Genomic DNA, 18,820 nt, shown 5'->3' with positions numbered 1-18,820 from the left:
ACGGAGAGACCTCTGACGGAACAGTGCCTGATCCAAAAAATCACGCTTTCTGACAAAAATAAATGGGAGCTGTCTATCATGACTTTGTTAAGATGGAGCCTGAGCAGCTGTCTGTTATAGTAGTTTCTGCACAAATAAGAAAAGAAAAAAAGAGAACCAAGAAGAGATAACACAGGCCGATATGAGCGAAAATCGGTGGATTAGACATCAGAGGAAAAAAGAACGAATTTGATCCGATCCTGTAACGAATGGAAAATATCAGAACTGGATTTGGAAAAGATTATGTATATATATTTTTTTATCTGGAAATATATACATACAAAGAAGATGTATTTTTTATCATGCTTCCCCCAGTAGGTGGTTTTTGGGTTGTCTGTCCATGTGTCCATCTGGCATAGCATGGACTTTGTTAGCATGATATCTTGTTAGCATGATATCTCAAGAACGAGTAGTTAACCACATGTTTATATGGAATTATCATGGTATGATTTTGGATTTGATCCAGACAAGGTCACTGCAAGGTCAAATGTCTGAAATATTTTTTTCTTCTATAGCTTCCTTCCTGTTTGAAGTATATTTATACGGGTATTTGAGAGAGGCATCCAAACTAATAACACGAAGACCTAGACTTGTTGGCAGTGCTGGCATTCTCGAGTTCTACTTTTTATATTAATATGAAATTTTTATTGTAATGTTTTAACTGCTTCATTTTAAAAAAATGTAAAAAAAAAAACAAAAAAAACTTAGTAGCTTTAAAAGAAAAAAAAAATACTCAAGGATTCAAAATCGATAGCAGTATCTGGGAAAGAAAAACTGGTAGATTGTCTGTTCTGCAAAGAGGTATAGTGGAAAGAAACATAGCTATTTTCATACTGTGCTTCATTAGCAATCAGGCTGTGTTTGTTTTTGTGTAAGGCATGCTAAATCCATCCATTTCCATACCGCTTATCCTACACAGGGTCGCCTGGAGCCTAGAGCGTATCCCAGGGAGTTCAGGGCACAAGGTGGGGAACACTCTGGATGGGGTGCCAATCATCACAAGGCACAATCACACACACATTTACACACTATGGACAATTTGGAAATACCAATCAGCCTACAAGGCATGTCTTTGGACTGCGGGAGGAAACCGGAGTACCCGGAGGAACTCGCCGAGGCACGGGGAGAGCATGCAAGAGCATGCCGGGATTCGAACCCGCAACCACGGAGTTGCGAGTCAAGCATGCGAACCACTAATATCGTGCAGTGTAGCTTCTTGGCGGTTTGGCATCATCTGCTTCAGCCGTCTTTTCTCCTGCTTCTACTAATCCCTCCTTGATTCAGCTAAATGACTTATTGATAACAGCTTCTCCCAAGCAGCGAAGCAGAGCTGTCTTCTTCACAAACAAACATGTCACAGAGAACAACTAGCATCTTTGTTTGTTCGTGTGTGTCTGGGTCGGTCTCGCCGGAAAACTCCGATCTCACACATCCACACTATGCCGTATTCCCAATGACACACATCCTCCTTTCCGTCACTCGTGCGGCAGCGGACTCGCTCAGACATGCGCATATTCGAGCGCACACACACATTTCTCCGGTGGAGACCCCATACGTGTGCGTAGGCGGTCTGCAGACGCAGAAGCATGCCTTCTCATTCCCATTGCCTTATTTGTCATGCAGGTAAATCCTGCCATACGTTTCATTTTCCTCGGCTGAAAATAGAGAGGCTGTTCGTCAGGGCAGCCGAGCGCACCGAGCGCGCTCAGTTCACGACGTAGCACACACGCTGTGGAAATGACTGACAGAACAAATACACCGTATAAATCCCTCTCGTCTGATTCGACGGTTTCTTTAAACCTGTGCTTTTTGTCACATCTCATCTTAACAGTGCTGCGCCCTACATTTTCTCGCACACGTGCTTTATTCACGTTAATTTAGACTTAAATATAAAATGATCGAGGCGCCATTTAGCCCTTGTAACTATTAAAAATTCAACTTTTTAAAAATAGTTTTTAAACATTGAATTCGATGAACCGTTCAAAAAATCCTGTTAACCAATCCCAGCTAATTAAACAAGGCTGCATTTTATGCTTAAATGAGTAACAACTTTGAGGGTTTTTTTTTTTTTTGCATTTTTTTTTTTAAGCATAGACTTATCAAGTACGCAACATGAACATAAACAGCTTGAACCCGTGCTAACTGCATGATGAAAATGAAGGCCCATGATGTAATGATTTGCTATCATTTGAAAGTGACCTCATCAGTCAATATTACTAAAAAATATATATGAGAGAACATTTCTTCTTCCCAGGATCTTCAGGAAATTTGGACGATGCAACTTCCTGTTGAGCATGTGACTTGTGGAATATTACACATATTCGATAGGGGTGAATGTGTTATGGTTACTGGGGTTGAATGAGTGTTGGGGAACTAAAATATATATAATGCTTGATTTGTCGAAAAAGGATGTTTCAAGCATGAGCCGTTAAAGAGATTTTAAATAGATGTTTTTTTTTTTTAAAAAAAAGGATTTTAATTTACGTTCATATTTGTACACCACAGTTGTGGAATCACCCATTCTCTCTCTCTCTCTCTCTCTCTCTCTCTCTCTCTCTCTCTCTCTGTGTTTTCTCACCTTCTTCTACCTGCTCTGCTTTCTAATTTCGCACATCACGTTTTTTTTTTCTTCTCTATCTCATACCATCTGCCTTGTGGTACCACTTTCCCACCCCTCTCTCACTGACCCTTTACCTCTCTCTACCGCTCTCCCTCTGTTCGTCTCTTCCCCTATAACACATTATCCCATATCTCTCTTTATTTCTCTTCTCTCTCATATCCTGTCCCCTCTCTCGGTGACCCGGTGGATCAGCTCGGCCGAGAGGGATAGAGACGCTTTTTTTTCCCCCCACAGTGCTCCCTCCATTTGCTGATTACATCACCTGCTAGCGGAAGATAACGGTCGTGCACTGAGACAAGAGAGGATACACAAACGTACACATTTCTATACGCTCGCTCTCCTCTCTTCTCACATGCTGAAAGATCATGGTACTTTTGCTTTCTCTAATCGAACGACTCTCGCTTGCTTTATCTTATGCTTTTACATAAACACACTTACATATTAACCCACAGTAACATCATTTGCTGTACAGTATGTATGATGGATGGGATGGAGAATACACATATTGCTCAAATCGTGCAGGATGTTGATGAAATGATGTACCATATGTGATGTACCAAATACAGATGTGCCACATCATTTCAAAAGTGTTATAAATAATAATGCATTTATAAAAGGAAGAGAATTTTTTTTTTAGCATCCGATCAGCTAATTGTTACTTTGTAGCAAAGGGGTTTTCATCTAAAACTTTTAAAGGTCCTAGCTAGCTAAAATCACTCCTAACATGACTGGATGGTGACAACAGTTACCTTTTAATGTTGAACAATTAATTCTTGCTTATAAATAAGACAATTCGAAGTTGTTATGATTTGTTTCGTAGCGGTGCTTGACTAGAATCATGGACACATCTGTTTTGAATCTGATGCAAGGGGAATAAACGCATAAGCTACGTCTTTGTTTATTCGTCTTTAAGCGTGCTGTTTTGTCAACGTTTCTTAAACAAGGCTGTCTTCAGCTCAATAACTGACATGAAGGCGTGCGATTGGCTGCAACCGAGAAGCCAAGTTTGTTCAGTTTTTGAAAACTAGAATCGCTAAACAATGGCAATTCGTCTGAGACACTTGAAAAGAGACGTGAAAAGTTTATGGACACCTGAGCATCAGAAATATATGTGCTTGTTGAACAGCTCGTTTCAGATTTATTCCCCGTTTGTTATAGAGTATAAAAACGTCCACTCTTCTGGGAAGGCTTTCCACTAGATTTGAGATTTAGAATAGAGCAAGGCTGATTTGTGTTCATTCATTAATGAGGTCAGACACTGATGTTGGGTAAGGAGGTCTGGGGTGCAGTCGGTGTTCCAGTTCATCCCAAAGGTGTTCAGTGGGGTTGAGGTCAGGGCTTTGTCATGCTGGAACAGATTTGGGCCTCTTAGTTCCAGTGAAGGGAAATTGTGATGCTACAGTACACAAAAACCTTCTATACAATTGTGTGCTTCAAACTTTGTGACAACAGTTTGGGGAAGAACCACCTACAGTATGGGTTTGATGGTCAGGTGTCCACAAAATTTGGCCACATAGTGTACTCTATATATATATATATATATATATATATATATATATATATATATATATATATATATATATATATATATGTATGTATGTATGTATATATATATATATATATAGATGTTTGACATTTATCTTGTTATTATATCTTTATATCACCCAACTGAAGATTCCTCTTTCTGCCCAATAACAAATGAAAGTATGGAGTTATGCACGATCGAGTAAAAGCGCAAACCATTCACACACGAACACACGACGAGTTCCACTGTGTTAGAAAAGCCGCACCTGAGAGGCCTAATTCATACAGGCACATTACACTGTTCCTATCTAATCCAACACGGCATCTGCTTCGTCGCTTCGCCTCCCCGACTTCCTTCTTTCCTTCCTCCCTTCTGTCTCGTCTCTAACGTGACATGAGGCATTATTTACAGGCAGATGGCACATCAGCACTTCTGAAGAGGATTCCTCAAACAAGCAACGGCTCAGCAAGCAAACAACTGACAAGAGCAAAAAAATGCATTATTCAATAATATAAAGGGGCGGGTGGGGTGGGGTGGGGGGGGTGTTCATAATTTATATTCATAAATGATCACATCAGTCACTTAGACATTCATATTCACAGAGAGAGTGAAAACACTCACACACACACACACACACACACACACACACACACACATGCTGCCCTCATTCAGTCAGGGTAGGGTAGAGTGAAGGGGAGCGGCTTCCTGTCTGTACACCTCTTAATGACAGACGACCTTTCTAGGGGCCATTTCATATCTCTCTCTCTCTCTCTCTCTCTCTCTCTCTCTCTCTCTCCCTCTCCATCTGTACCTCCACCTCACCTCACTACTATCCATGATGCTGGAATGTGTTTCATTGCTGATGGATTGCCAGGGCTGTGTGTGTGTGTGTGTGTATGTGTTTGTGTGTGTGTGTTTGTGTGTGTATGTGTGTGTGTGTATTTGAGAGAGACTTATCATGTAGCTAGAAGCTCTCAGAAGGTGAAAACATGTCACAGATGTCCTCTGAAGGCTCTCAGACAAACATGAGTGTGTCTCTGCGTTACTATCTGTGTCTCGGCACTGGAGCGCTGAAATGTCAAAGAGTCTGTCCAGAGACGGAACATGACCAGATGCAGAGCAGAATGTGTGTGTTTGTGTGTGTGTGTGTGTGTGTCTGCTTTTTTTCGTCTCCTTTATTTTTACCTGCAGTAGGGTCTGAAAGTCCACTGCCAAGCACTGTTTTTATTTCATTGCTGTTATCAAATTTTGTCCAGTAATATTTGAGTCAAGACAGTGTGTTCTTATTGAGATTCAAAGCAGCAAACATTTTATTTTCCTCAAGTGATTAGGGATCCGAACTAAATAATATAATTCGAGCACCTTCTTTAATTAATATATTTTATGTCAGTGTCTCTGTTGAAATTAAGCTACATTGAGATTAAGCTAGATTACTAACTCAAAAGTACTTCCAAAATAGGCCCAAATTTGACCCAATGGTGGCGCTAGAACATCCACAGCACTTGGCCCAAATTTAGTCAGAATGTTCCTTAGACCCTTCCCAGTCAGTGTGCCAAATTTCACAACTTTTTAACAGACGGTTCTATGGGCTGCCATAGACAACCTAACGGAAAGAAGAAGAAATGGAAGAAGAAGAAGAAGAATAAGTAGGTTGAATAACAATAGGGTGTTTACTCGAAAAGGTTTTACCTGGATACTAACATCTCTTTCCAAGGAATGCATCCATAACAAGGGAATCACGTATGACGTCCACGCTTTTGCATGTCTTAAATGTCCTCATTCAATTAGCATGGGTGCTAGTTGACCACAATTTTTGTTTTTGCTAATTCCATGCTAAAAAATAAAACCCTTAACCATGCCACTTTCAACCCTGTTACTCATTTAAGACCAAAATGCAACCTGACAACAACAACAACAACAACAAAATCTTGTAAAGAATTTTGCTTATTTAGATTCAATGTTGAAAAATGATTTTAATGAACAGGATTAAAATTTCGAAGGCTAAATACCCCCTCATAATTCTCACCACAGAGGACAATACAAATGAAGTCAAATCATGTATTGGACATAGGCAAAGCTAACTACAACAAACACTATGGCTATGTTCAAATTGTCATACTATGTGTACTACCACATGCATGAAATTTCTCACAAAAGCTGTATAAAACTACACAGCATGTGAAAAGCTTAAATATTCATAGCCTGGTAATTCTCAGGCCAAATTTCCAAAAGTAAGCAGCCAGAGCTACTGCATCTGCTTATCATCGGTCTGGTGTTCTGCATCCCACGGTTCACAATCACGATCAGTTTCCAAATAAAAAACAGAAAACAGCAAAAAAAAAAAAAAAAAAAAAAAAAAAAAAAAAAAAGAAGCAGTGGCATCAACCATAAATGTAAAGATGTGAACATGCTAATGCTAACCAACAACTGTTAGCGATCGCTAAATACTGTAACTTTCTAGTCTGCTAGTTTTGATTTGCTTTTGTGACTAACGTCAGTTATAAATCAAAAGATATACTTCATTTTTATTACCTTAATAGCGTCTTAATTTATCCCTTGCGGTGTCACCTTAACAAAACAGATGAGAAAATAGCTCTTTTTTTTTCATTGTAGTCGTGTAAGTTCTTTTGTTTAAATTGGACTCCATGGTTAAAGTTAAAGCTAAGGCCATTCTTGACTTTCTCTACCATCTTGTTGCATCATTTTTGGCTTCAGCCATGATTTAACACATTTTTTTGGCTCACATGAGTGTGAAAGCACTGTGCACAATAATGAACCAGTCTGAGGTAATCCTGGGGAAACTACAGACTAACAAGGTGTTTTCTACCAGCTATGTATTAAATTGTCACAGTTTTAAACAATCATCTCTTTGAACTGAGTACATTTGCATGTAGTAGTCTGATAAATTTCAACATACTGCATAATTCCAACATATAACCTGAATAAAATGCACCAAATATCTGGAACACATTACCAGTAGACATCTGTCAGGCTACAGATAGCACTGATTACAGCTAAAACATCATTTTTTCCACTTTTGCTTTTAACAAGTTATTATTTGCTCTGCTTTTACAGGCCCATTACTTGTTACTTTTACGTTACTACTTCTTCTTCTTCTTCTTATTATTATTATTATTATGGTCCTTGTACTGGACCCATAGACGTTTGAATGGCTGTTTTTCTGTAAATGAATCCATCAGATCCCTAGAGTTTAATCACTAATTCCAACATCATCTTCCTTTTCGTTTCTTTCTCTCTGTCTACATTTTTCTCTCTGCTCTTAATCTCTCCCTTCATTACTTCACCCCTGCTTGTCCTCTGAATAGAGACACCTCAGTGCTTCTTTAGCGTCAAAGGATGTTGAAAAAAAAAAGGGAAAGTGCATATAATACTTAGCATGAGGTCATGTGCTACTGTATGGTGCTCTTTACCCTGTGAAATTCACGCACACACACACACACACACACACACACACACACTGCTGTATTTATAGAACAATGGTCTTCCATGTCAGGCTTCCAATGCATAATAAAACAGAGAATGGATCGCTGCATACTTTGGGCGAAGTGACCTCCATTAAGAAGCAATATTAGATGAGGAGAGGACAGACCTGATAGACACACACACACACACATACGCACGCACACACACACACAAACACAGACAAAAGAGACAAACGTTATCATAAAGTCCCGTGTGACGCACAATGCTGTAGAGAGTGGCACACATTTCTTATTACATTATCGTGTAGGCACACGGAGCTGTAGAGTAGCACTGAGCATACGGCTAAACGTCAAAACAAATAATAGTTACAAGGATAATATAATTACCTCTAATTAAATACCGTTTCTATCACGAGATACATTTATTCAACAATAAGTAAGACAGGATACACTTCAAGCATACACCTGGGCAGCGAAGTCATCTGGTGAAAAACTACTTGAGTAATTAATTTGCAAATACATTTTGTTTTTTATACGTCTACAATCCGAAAGTGAACACCACTTCAGTTGTCACCAGTATATAAAGAACGTCAACATTAGCTGGCTAGCTAACTTGCTAGGCTAGTCGCTCGCTAGATTCATTAGCTAGCTAGCTCGCTCATGTTCATTTATACATGTTAATACTGTAGCTACATAGCTATCTACCAAAAACACATTATCCTTAGTGTTACCTTTAACCTGTAGCAGCACTTAGTTAGTTAACACAGCATGCAGTTGCTACTGAACCTCAAAGTGACATTTTACGTTTAAACACAGCTTTCATACTCTAAAACATCACAAGATTTGCTAGCTAGTCTAGCTCACACAGCTAGCTAATGCCTCACTAGTACATTTATTAGTACTTTGGGTTGGAGGTTGAGCTATAAAATGACGATATCTCCACAGGTTTTGGATCACCTCATTTGCAGATCATTATCGTGCTGTTTGTTTTGAAGCATTTAAAACCGAAGATACTGCACCTGAGAAACATCTGTCCCCACTGTATCAGATATTGCTGCTAAGCATTTGGCACAAGAAATGTAGACTTTTGTCAGGAAGCTGCTTTATTTTGATTGGGTCTCAAAATGTAACTATTTCAAATTTACACACAGTGTTTTAATTGGTTTACAGTTTTTCCAAGGTTAAATGCGTTGTTATTTTCTCTCTGTAAAATGTAGTAAAGTTAAACATTGTATTTAAACAACAACAACAACAACAACCTACTGTTAGAGTGAACCATGAACTCAGGTACTCTAACGAGAGTACATGTAGTTCGTTATTTCCACCCCAGTATCTAATGTATATAATTTAACTTACCCCAAATATAGCCGATCAGCAAAGACATCAGCTATAAAGCTAACATAGTTTTAATCACGTAACAAAATCCTTTGGTTAGCACGCTTGCCTTGCACCTCTGGTGTTGGAGGTTCAAATCCCACCTCCGACTTGCGTGTTTGGAGTTTGCATGTTCTCCCTGTGCTTCGATGGCTTCCTCCGGGTACTCCGGTTTCCTCCCCCAGTCCAACGACATGCCTTGTAGGCTGATTGGCATTTCCAAATTGTCTGCAGTGTGTGAATGCGTGTGCGTTTGTGCTCTGTGAAGGAATGGCACCCCGACCAGGGGATTCCTCTCCTTGTGTCATTTTGAGGATTAATACTTTGGCGAATTATACAGACATATATTTACGGGACAAATCAAATAGTCAGAGCCATATCACCCTGCAGTTCTCCCCTTGCTTGCAATTGATGCTAAGCAGGGATGAGCCTGGCCAGTACTTGGATGGGGGACCTCCTGGGTAGAAATGTGGTTGCTGCTGGAGGTGGTATTAGTGAGGCCAGCAGGGGGTGCTCACCCTGTGGTCTGTGTGTAATGCCCCAGTATACTGACTGTGACACTATACTTTAAAAACAGCACTGTCTTTTGGCTGAGATGTTAAAACGAGGTCCTGACTCTCTCTGGTCATTAAAAATCCCAGGACACTTCTTGTAAAGAGTAGGGATATAGCCCCGGTGTCCTGGTGAAATTCCCCCATTTGCCTTTCTCTATCATGGCCCCCTAATAATCTCCATCCCTGAATTGTTTACATCACTCTTCTCTCCTCTCCACTAATAGCTGGTGTGTGTGAGCCTTCTTGTGCACTATGGCTACCGTCGCATCATCCAGGTGGAGGTTGAGTAGATTCCCCCCATACGATGTAAAGCGCTTTGGGTGTCTAGAAAAGCACTATATAAACCTAAGGAATTAAAATTATTAGTGAGCTGATGGTCGACCAAAAATGCACCAACAGTGGTGTGTTTTATTCTTAAACATAAAGATGATTCATTATTCTAAGCAAAAAAAGTAAACCGAGGTCTGAGATGCCATCCAATATGTAAGGAATCCAGTAAAACACCTGATGTGAAGCGGAGTTACTGTTACCCCCACAAATATGATTATTTTCCAATAACAGCACGTCCCAAAGTGTTTTATTCCTCTAATACTATGGTAATTTGCCAATGCAAACGATTGTGATTAATTACAGAACAACACATCATATTTTTTATTTGTTTGTACTGTTTTTACATTTAATCTTGTGGAACATCCACAAAACAAGTTAATTCCTGTTATTACTTACGTTATAGCAGCTATAAACAGTCGTTCCCTTAAAAGCCTCTCTTATGTTTTTCCTCTCTTGAACTTAATATGACAAAAAACACAGCTTTTCCAGAAAGCGTAAACTAATCTTCTTTCCTTTCCTGTATTGGAAAACTGAAAGTAACTGCTTTACCTCTGACTGGTACTAAGCGCTGACACTGGAGACTCCTTCCAACAGTGCTAAATTAACTAAATTAATCTCCCCATCAAAAACTCTATATAAAATTCTTTTATGCGGAGTGTCTACCATACAAGTCCCTGTGAATGAGCTGTTACTAGAGAAACAATAATGTATTATAACGAGCACATAAACCTCCGATTTGCCGTGCAGCAGGAACCACCGTGCACCCTACTGTCAGATATGCTTTTAATGAAAATGAATCAACCCCTTCTGACCTATCAGATTCAAGAAAAACAAACAAAAAGAAAACATTACAGCATTCAGCTACTTGCTAAAATATTGTTGATTTTTTTTATAGATTATACGAAGTCAGATTGTGTGACAGTATGCATGTCATTATATTAAACAACTAGATTAGTTTTAAATGATTTTGAGTGAGATAAACTTCCTGTGATGGTTCATTATAGCCTCAGTGCAAAATTAAAAAAAAATAAAAAATCTGGCAACCTTAAGTGAAACATTTTTAACCAATAGAGCTTCCACTGGCCATTACCTTTGCTTTCTGTGCTACAAATATCCAGTGATATCTCTTTATCAGACTTCCAGATAGAAAGGAGAGAAGCAGACTCATCCTTTAACCCAGACAGACATGTCTGCCAAACATCTGCAACAGTCGAGAGCCAAGCGTGATGTGCAGAGAAATGAAGGGAATGGCTCGGACTGACGGCACATCCATTACGACTTATCAGGGCCCTTCCCCAGGACCAGACCTGCTTGTGTGTGTAATCTCAGTTCCCAGGGTTTGTGACATCGGCCAATGTAGGGGGAACATCGAGATTGGAAGAACAAATGTCATTAGCGGCGAGCAGGGGCGTAATCTTCCGAAGTGTCTACCGTCCTCTCAGGTTTTAAATCTCAACAAGAGCGAACGGTGTCAGGAACGTTGTGCTAAATATACCGCAAGCTGACAAGCAGTCGTAATAGTGGATACCCTGCTTACTTTGAAGAATTCCAATTACTGTCAGTGCTTCAAATATGTGTATGTGTGTGTGTGTGTGTGTGTGTGTGAGAGAGAGAGTGTGTGCCTGTGCTAATCCATCCATAACGTAGCTCAAGCATCTCAGGCAGCTGTGTGTGTAATTTCCCCTGTAATTAGTGTTTATTCAGTGTAGCTTGATTTGTCCACAAAAAAGATGAAAATTCTGCCTGAAAATATAGGAGTGAATGTTTGGATTCAAGTCTCAAACGTGTGTGTGGGTGTGTGTGTGTGTGTGTGTGTTTTAGGGCCTGTTTTTACATCTCGGTCCCCACAAAGATATCTGCCGAGTTTGACCTTGTGGGGACATTTGGCTGGTCCTCATGAGGAAAATGTGTGCCTGGAATTGGTTGTTTTCAGCTCCTAAGACTTATTTTTACAGGCAGTTCTAAACTTAGTACGGTAAATCACCTGTTCACAATGCTGACCTTCTCTCTCTAATCTATAGAGCAGTAAGAATATATCACCCCACTACACAATGCAGCCAATCTGGATTTAATTACCGACTGGCCCCAGAGGGCAATTTATAACACACACACACACATGCACACACAAATACACAAACCATTGGGATGAAGGTATGAGGGTATGCGTAGGCGGAAGGTTGCAGAAAACTGCCTCCGTTTTTGCATCCTCCCAGGAAATCTGCTTCGGGAATCCAGACTCCTCAAGGATCTGTCCCAAATTATAGAATTGCTGTCTAGATATTATTCGTACAATATTTATCCACAGTCGCAAGGGACATGTTGTTTTTGACTTCCAAGATGATTATTTGTTTGCACTGATATGAACTGCTGTGTTTGTGGACACCTCACCATAACTCTCATATGTGCTTTCCTCTTTTGCTGTTATAATAACTTCCACTCTTCTGGGAAGGCTTTCCACTAGATTTTGGAATGTGGCCAAGGGGAAACTGTAATGCTACGGCATACCAATTTATTCTATACAATTGTGTGCTTCTAACATTGTGGCAACAGTTTAGTGGAAGGTCCACATACAGGTGTGATGGTCAGGTGTCTATAAGCTTTTGGGCATGTAATGTATTTTGTAACTTATTTCATTTCGGGAATGCTTTCAGAACTATATATGGTAGAAAATGTCAGAATTTCACCATGCGAAGGGTCTTCACAGCCTAGCACATATATTCGATCAGCTATGAACAAAGTTAACTGTATGACATCACCATGGTGTCCCTGGGTCAAAAAGGGAAGAGCTTACAATAGATTTGATCATCCGATTGCCAAGTTGATTGTATGACATCACCATGGCATCCAGGGGTCAACAATGGCAAGGGTGTCACCGTATTTCATCAGGCAAACACCAACTTGAGCATATAATAGCACTAGAGCCTCCCTGAGTCAACAAGAGCTAGAGCTGGTAAGAGCTAAGCTTAAATTTAAAGAGCGTCGTTGGGGCAACAAGGCAAGTCCATCCATCCATTTTTCGTACTGCGTATCCTACACAGGGTCACGCGGGAGCCTGGAGCCTATCCCAGGGAACTTGAGGCACAAGGCAGGTGACCCCCTGGACAGGGTGCCAACCCATCGCAGGGCACAAGCACTCAGACATTCATACACTAATGACAGTTTGGAAATGCCAATCAGCCTACAACGCATGTCTTTGGAATGGGGGAGGAAACCGGAGTACCATGGGCAAGCCCCCAGGAGCATGGGGAGAGCATGCAAGCTCCGCCCACACAGGCCGGAAGCAGGATTAACCCCGGAGGTGCGAGGCAAGCATGCTTACCACTAAACCACCGTGCCCCCCCACAAGAGAAGTCCTTATGCTCAATTTGATCAGCCACTTACAAGATTGATTCTATGGTATGACTACAATGTGTCTGAATGAACAAAGCAAGAGCTTGTTACATTTGAAAACCAAAGTACTATCTTGTTCATGTGGGTCAACAAAAGAAGAGCATGCACTTTAAATTTCGTCAGCCAATCCCAAACTCGACCACATGTTATCACAAACTATTTGTAGTCAACAAAGGAATAACTTAGAACAAATGTGATCTGCCAATTGCAAACTTGAACATGACATGACATCACCCTGGGGTCATCAAGGGAACTAGTTATGATACATTTGATAAGCAAATAACTGAACAAATTTAACTTAACCTCTGGCCTTGATCTCCAAGCGCCGTATGCCTTGTCAAACTCAGGACCTGTGGTTAGACACCTCTTTCCAATCTTTCACTTTGATTACTCCTAGAACAGCTCGATGACTTTAAGGTTGAGTGATGAGGAAGCCATTTCTATTCCAGACATGTCTGCATCACTTCTCACCAAGTACCTTTCACGGCCTTGTGTTGGCTTGTTGGAATGTAAAGTGGCCCCAGTCGAACACGGTCTGTCTGCAAGCAGTGGTATATGGTTGCAGAATGGATTGGTAGCCATTGTTGTTCAGGATTCCTTGCACTTGATGGTGATGAGCAACATAATGACAAAACCTCCACTGGGCATAACAGTATACTCTTAATAAAGGGTTCCTTAAGTGTTCCTTGGATAGTTCATGATTTTAGTTTTGTAAAAATGTTTTGACAAAATTTTTTTACAAGGTCCCCCAGAGAGACACACCAAAGAACCATTAGGATGCAAGAATTTCCTTTTTTTTTTTTTAAAGTCTAAGTGTAAGAAAACTCTGCTTGCTTTGGTGTCTTACATAGCTTCTCCAATTTGACACCAAAACACTTTTCCAGTTCTTTTCTGTCTGTACTTCTTCACTCACTACAGCCATTTTCTTTTGTTAAGTTCTTTTAGAAGTGGCTTTTTCCCCTCGACATCCTGCCCATCAGCCCTGCATTTTCTAAGCTTTTTGGACATGGTAGCTAATGAGACTAGCACCTGGCATGTACTTTTAAGCTCTGGTGTCAGTTGGGGTCAGTCGAGAACAGAGATTACAAAAGCTGGACAGTTTAATGTGTTTGTCCTCTTGAGGAGTGGTACGTTTTGGCCTCTTACTTTTCTTTCGGTAAATGCTGGAGGTAGTGCTGGGTGATTTTCACGATTAACATTTTGAATGAATGTTTAAACCCGATTTTCCAAATATTCTAATTGAGATTGTTGAGAATGTTTAGATATACATATTTAAATTGTAAGATATTTCAATCATATTTCAATTATAAATTCATAAACCAATACAAAGGAAAAACAAAGCCTTCTTAGCTTGATAAACGCCTCCTACAGCCTGTGCTGTTCCCAAACACTGTGTACTTAGATTAAAAATTTAAAAAACAAAACACCAAGATAGAGACATGCAGCACTTCGCCAAGGACTTAGCTCGTAGCAAAGACAGGTGGAAATATCATTTCAGAGATATGGAATTGGTACAGGCTTGAAAAGTCAGAAGTTGATGCCCCCAAGTTTGTTTGTTTTTTTTTGTTAGCAAAAATTTAGCCAGCTAACTGTGATGAGTGATGTATATTTTCCTCCTCAAACAGTGAACTATGTAGTCAGTGTTTTAGATTTAACAATCAAAACTAACTGTCTGTTGGTTAATTTAAAGCTAATACTTGTATATCCAGTACAGAATAACACATTTAAAGGTAAGATGATCTACTTTGTTTATGTATGTTGTGGTGCACGGTGTCATCACTCCCGAAATGTGGAAGGAACTTAGAGTTGAGAAGATTACCCCAAGTTCTCATGTTCCCCAAAAGACATGGTCCCCATTTACTCTGTTTGAGAAAGAAGGGCTCACTAAGTTGTGAAAAATAGTATCAGCACCATCTATAGCTAAAAATGCAAATGATTTATTTTAAATATATCTTTTATTTAAAAGAACCATTGTTTGCACTTTTTGCTATAGTGCTGCTGTTACTATTTTGCACAATTTTACAAAGTTCATCCTAAATAAATTGTGTAATTTGTCAATTGCATTATATAAAAAAAAAAATCTAAATTGTAATTTTTATTTTATTTTATTTTATTTTATTTATTTATTTTGCAATATCGCCCAGCCCTAGCTGGAGGTAATATATTTTCCCCCTGAAGGTAGCGGTAAACCTTGGAAATAAATTGTTTTCCAGCTAACATTACCTAGCAAGTTTCTTGCTACTAACTATCTATAATCTTAAATTCTTTTGACGGTCAACAGTTCTGCCTTCTCATAGAGATTCTACTTGAAACCTTTTCTGAAATGTAAACCCTCTGTTGTAATTTTGCATGTAGAACCTTTAAGAGTTCTCCTAGACGGACCAACTGAAGAACCGTTTACTGAAGAACTGTGACCTTTTTTTTGTCTTTTTTTTTCTTCCAAAATCTAGATCATATTTTTAATTCATTCATTCATTTATTCATTCATCTTCAATAACTGACAGGTTCGAGATTATGTTGGGTAAGAGTCATGTATCTTTTTTTTTGTTTGTTTTTTTTTTGTTGTTTTTTTTAAAAGGCCAAAACAGACATAATCAGTTAACTTTGCACTTTACCCATTCAGAGGAAAATATCTCTGTGGAAACACTAAATGGCTTGGGCTCCGGAAATAATGTGCACAACCATTACTTTCTGCAGTATCTTGAAATCTCTGAGAGTGTGGTGTTGTCAATTTCATTATAATGAGTTGGAAATGTACTTAAGGCTAATCCATTAGCAAGCCTGTTTAACTGCATCCTTTTCTCACTCTTTCTCTGTCGCTGTTGACAATTGCACAGTTAATTATATTTACCGAGCCTGAGAAGTTGATGAAAGCTTTCCCAGAGAAGCTCATACCTAGGAAATTACTTGTGTGATCTTTGAGAGTTACAAATCTAATTAGCTCAGATGATTTGTGCAAGGACAGAATGGCGGAATAACGGAGGAATAACTGCAAACTCGAAAGCTTTAGTGCTTTCCGTTGAAATTAATCTTAATATATAGTTGTGTGGTTATGGATCGATTGAAAGTCTGACGAAAATTCAGCTAGCTAGTTACGTTTATTTTACAGCTAGCTAGCTAGCTAGCTAAGCATGCTTTACACAGCTAATCTACAGTACCTTCCTTCTAATAACTGTTCTGTCATCAGTTTGTGAATTGTGCATAAGCTTCAAGGTTCTCAAAAGTATAAATATCAAAGTATTGTCTCATTAAAGCTTTTCGTGTTTGGTAATTTGCATGAATCAATATTATTTTCCTTGAAATATTACACTTTTCCGTTAACCTTTAATGGTTACGCACAACAAAACGTATCCAGTGGAAAATATATGTTACCTTGTTACTAAAACCTTTCCTTGTGTTCTTCTGTAATGGACTAAAAATGAACAACTTTTAACAACCCAAAATAAGACAAGGTGACTCTAAACTTTTTCTGTATTCACTGTTTAACTTCTTTCTTTCGCTGTTCTTCTCTTTCTGTCCTATGGGTGCGCCATCCTCTGCTGTCATGTCCTCTGTCCTGGTCAGGTTCTACTGGGATCTCACTATGTTGTTGCTGATGGTGGGAAACTTGATCATCATCCCCGTGGGCATCACCTTCTTCAAGGACGAGCACACTCCTCCTTGGATCGTCTTCAACGTCGTCTCTGACACCTTCTTCCTCATGGACCTGGTGCTCAACTTTCGCACGGGCATCGTCAAGGAGGACAACACGGAGATTATACTGGACCCACAGCAGATAAAGATTAAGTATCTGCGCTCATGGTTCGTGGTGGACTTCATCTCCTCTATCCCAGTGGACTACATCTTCCTTATTGTAGAGACACGGATCGATTCGGATTTCTACAAGACGGCACGCGCTCTCAGGATTGTCCGTTTCACAAAGATACTCAGTCTGTTACGTTTGCTGAGGCTGTCCAGACTCATACGCTACATTCATCAATGGGAAGAGGTACGAAATTTTAACTACTTAAAAGTGCCGTAAAAAGTAAAGGATGAAGCTTCAGCCTTAGGAAGATATTCAACTAAATGTACGTCTAAATTTCAGAATATTAGAAATAACATAGGGACAAAACAAAATAAAAACTCTTCCATAAGTATTCATCCCCCTTGAAAGTTTCACGTTTTGTAGCGTTACAACCTGGAACTGAAATGTACTTGAGAAATCAGCCGGAAATTTTTGCAGGCAATGTGGACAAATATCTATACAGATTGCAAAATTACTTACAAATAATAATAACGTAAAAGTTGTGATTGCATAATTATTCACCCCCGTTACTGTGAAGCCTCTAAATTTATTTAAAGTACTGTATCTGATACAAAGTCAAATAACCCATTTTATTGTTTGTAAATATTTATTTAAAGAGAATCTTCTTTATTTGTTACTTCCATGTTACTTTAGGGTACTCTTTTAATACAATCCCTTCCAAAACTACTGGAACGGCAAGGCCTTGCGATTTGTCTGTGCTGTACACCAAAGACATTTGAGTTTGAGGTCAAAAGACAGATATGAGATTTTATTTCCTGGTGTTTACTGTACATCTAGATGCGTTAAACAACACAAAACATAGAACCTTTTGTATCAGACCACTCAATTTGTAGGTGGGCAAAAGTATAGGAGCTGATAAGTCTCGAAGTAATACGTAATATTTGGTTGCTTATCCCTTGCCTGCAATAAATCACAATGTTTCTCTCATCAGCTGTTGTTGTTTTCCTTGGCCGACCCATTCGGTGTCTGTCGCTCAGTACACCAGTGGTTTCTTTCTTTTTCAGGACATTCCAATTTGTTGCACTGGCTATGCCCAATGTTTTGATTGATTCTCCCTCTTTTCTCAGCTTCAAAATGGCTTGCTTTCCTCCCATAGACAGCTCTTTGATCTTCATGTCGGTTTATCCTTTTTGTAACAACAAATGCAGCCTTCGCAGGTAAAACGGAAGGCTAAAACCCAGAGTAGATGTTGTTTAAACTCTCAATCTAACAGGACACACCTGGGTAGCAAGTAACACCTGTCAGTCATGTTCAGATAGTTTTGCTCACCTAGAGATTGGGTGGTCTGATACAAAATGTGTTATGTTCTATGTCGTTTAACACATCTACATAGAAATAGCAGGAAATAAAAGCTTCTCATATTCATCTTTTGATCTCAAACCCAAATATCTAATAAAAAATTTTTTTTTAAATAACTGGCCTTGCCATTCCAGTACTTTTGGAGGGGACTGTATTTGATCTATATTCTGTATAATACACTATGGCATAATCTCTAATGTCTAGAGTTAGAACTTGTTTTAGGTGGTTGGTGCATTGCTGCAGTAGATCTTACCAGACAGGTTAACGAGGCATGATATTAAATAGAGAGGAGGACAAAACAGATTTCCAAGCCTACTTTTCCCCCAGTTCGATCCTGATCTTGAGTTATTGTTCTCCCTGTGTCGGTGTGGTTTTCCTCTGGATTCTCTGGTTTCAGAGTAGGTGGATTAGCTACTCTAAACTGTCCCTAGGTGTGAATGA

At 39.4% G+C, this 18,820-nt stretch overlaps 1 protein-coding gene across 1 annotated transcript in view; it reads left to right on the top strand.

The window, feature by feature from the left end:
- hcn4 (hyperpolarization activated cyclic nucleotide-gated potassium channel 4) overlaps positions 1-18,820 on the top strand; it is a 96,723-nt gene that overhangs the window by 13,508 nt on the left and 64,395 nt on the right. Inside the window, exon 2 of the mRNA XM_053622596.1 lies at positions 16,840-17,263. Coding sequence (XP_053478571.1) covers positions 16,840-17,263 — 424 coding nt within the window. The remainder of the gene's footprint in view (positions 1-16,839; positions 17,264-18,820) is intronic.

This window comes from Ictalurus furcatus, chromosome 4 (genome assembly GCF_023375685.1).
Source record: "Ictalurus furcatus strain D&B chromosome 4, Billie_1.0, whole genome shotgun sequence".
NCBI classification, from domain to species: domain Eukaryota; kingdom Metazoa; phylum Chordata; class Actinopteri; order Siluriformes; family Ictaluridae; genus Ictalurus; species Ictalurus furcatus.
Note: the sequence above shows the minus strand (reverse complement) of the source record. Positions and strands in the feature narration are given on the sequence as shown.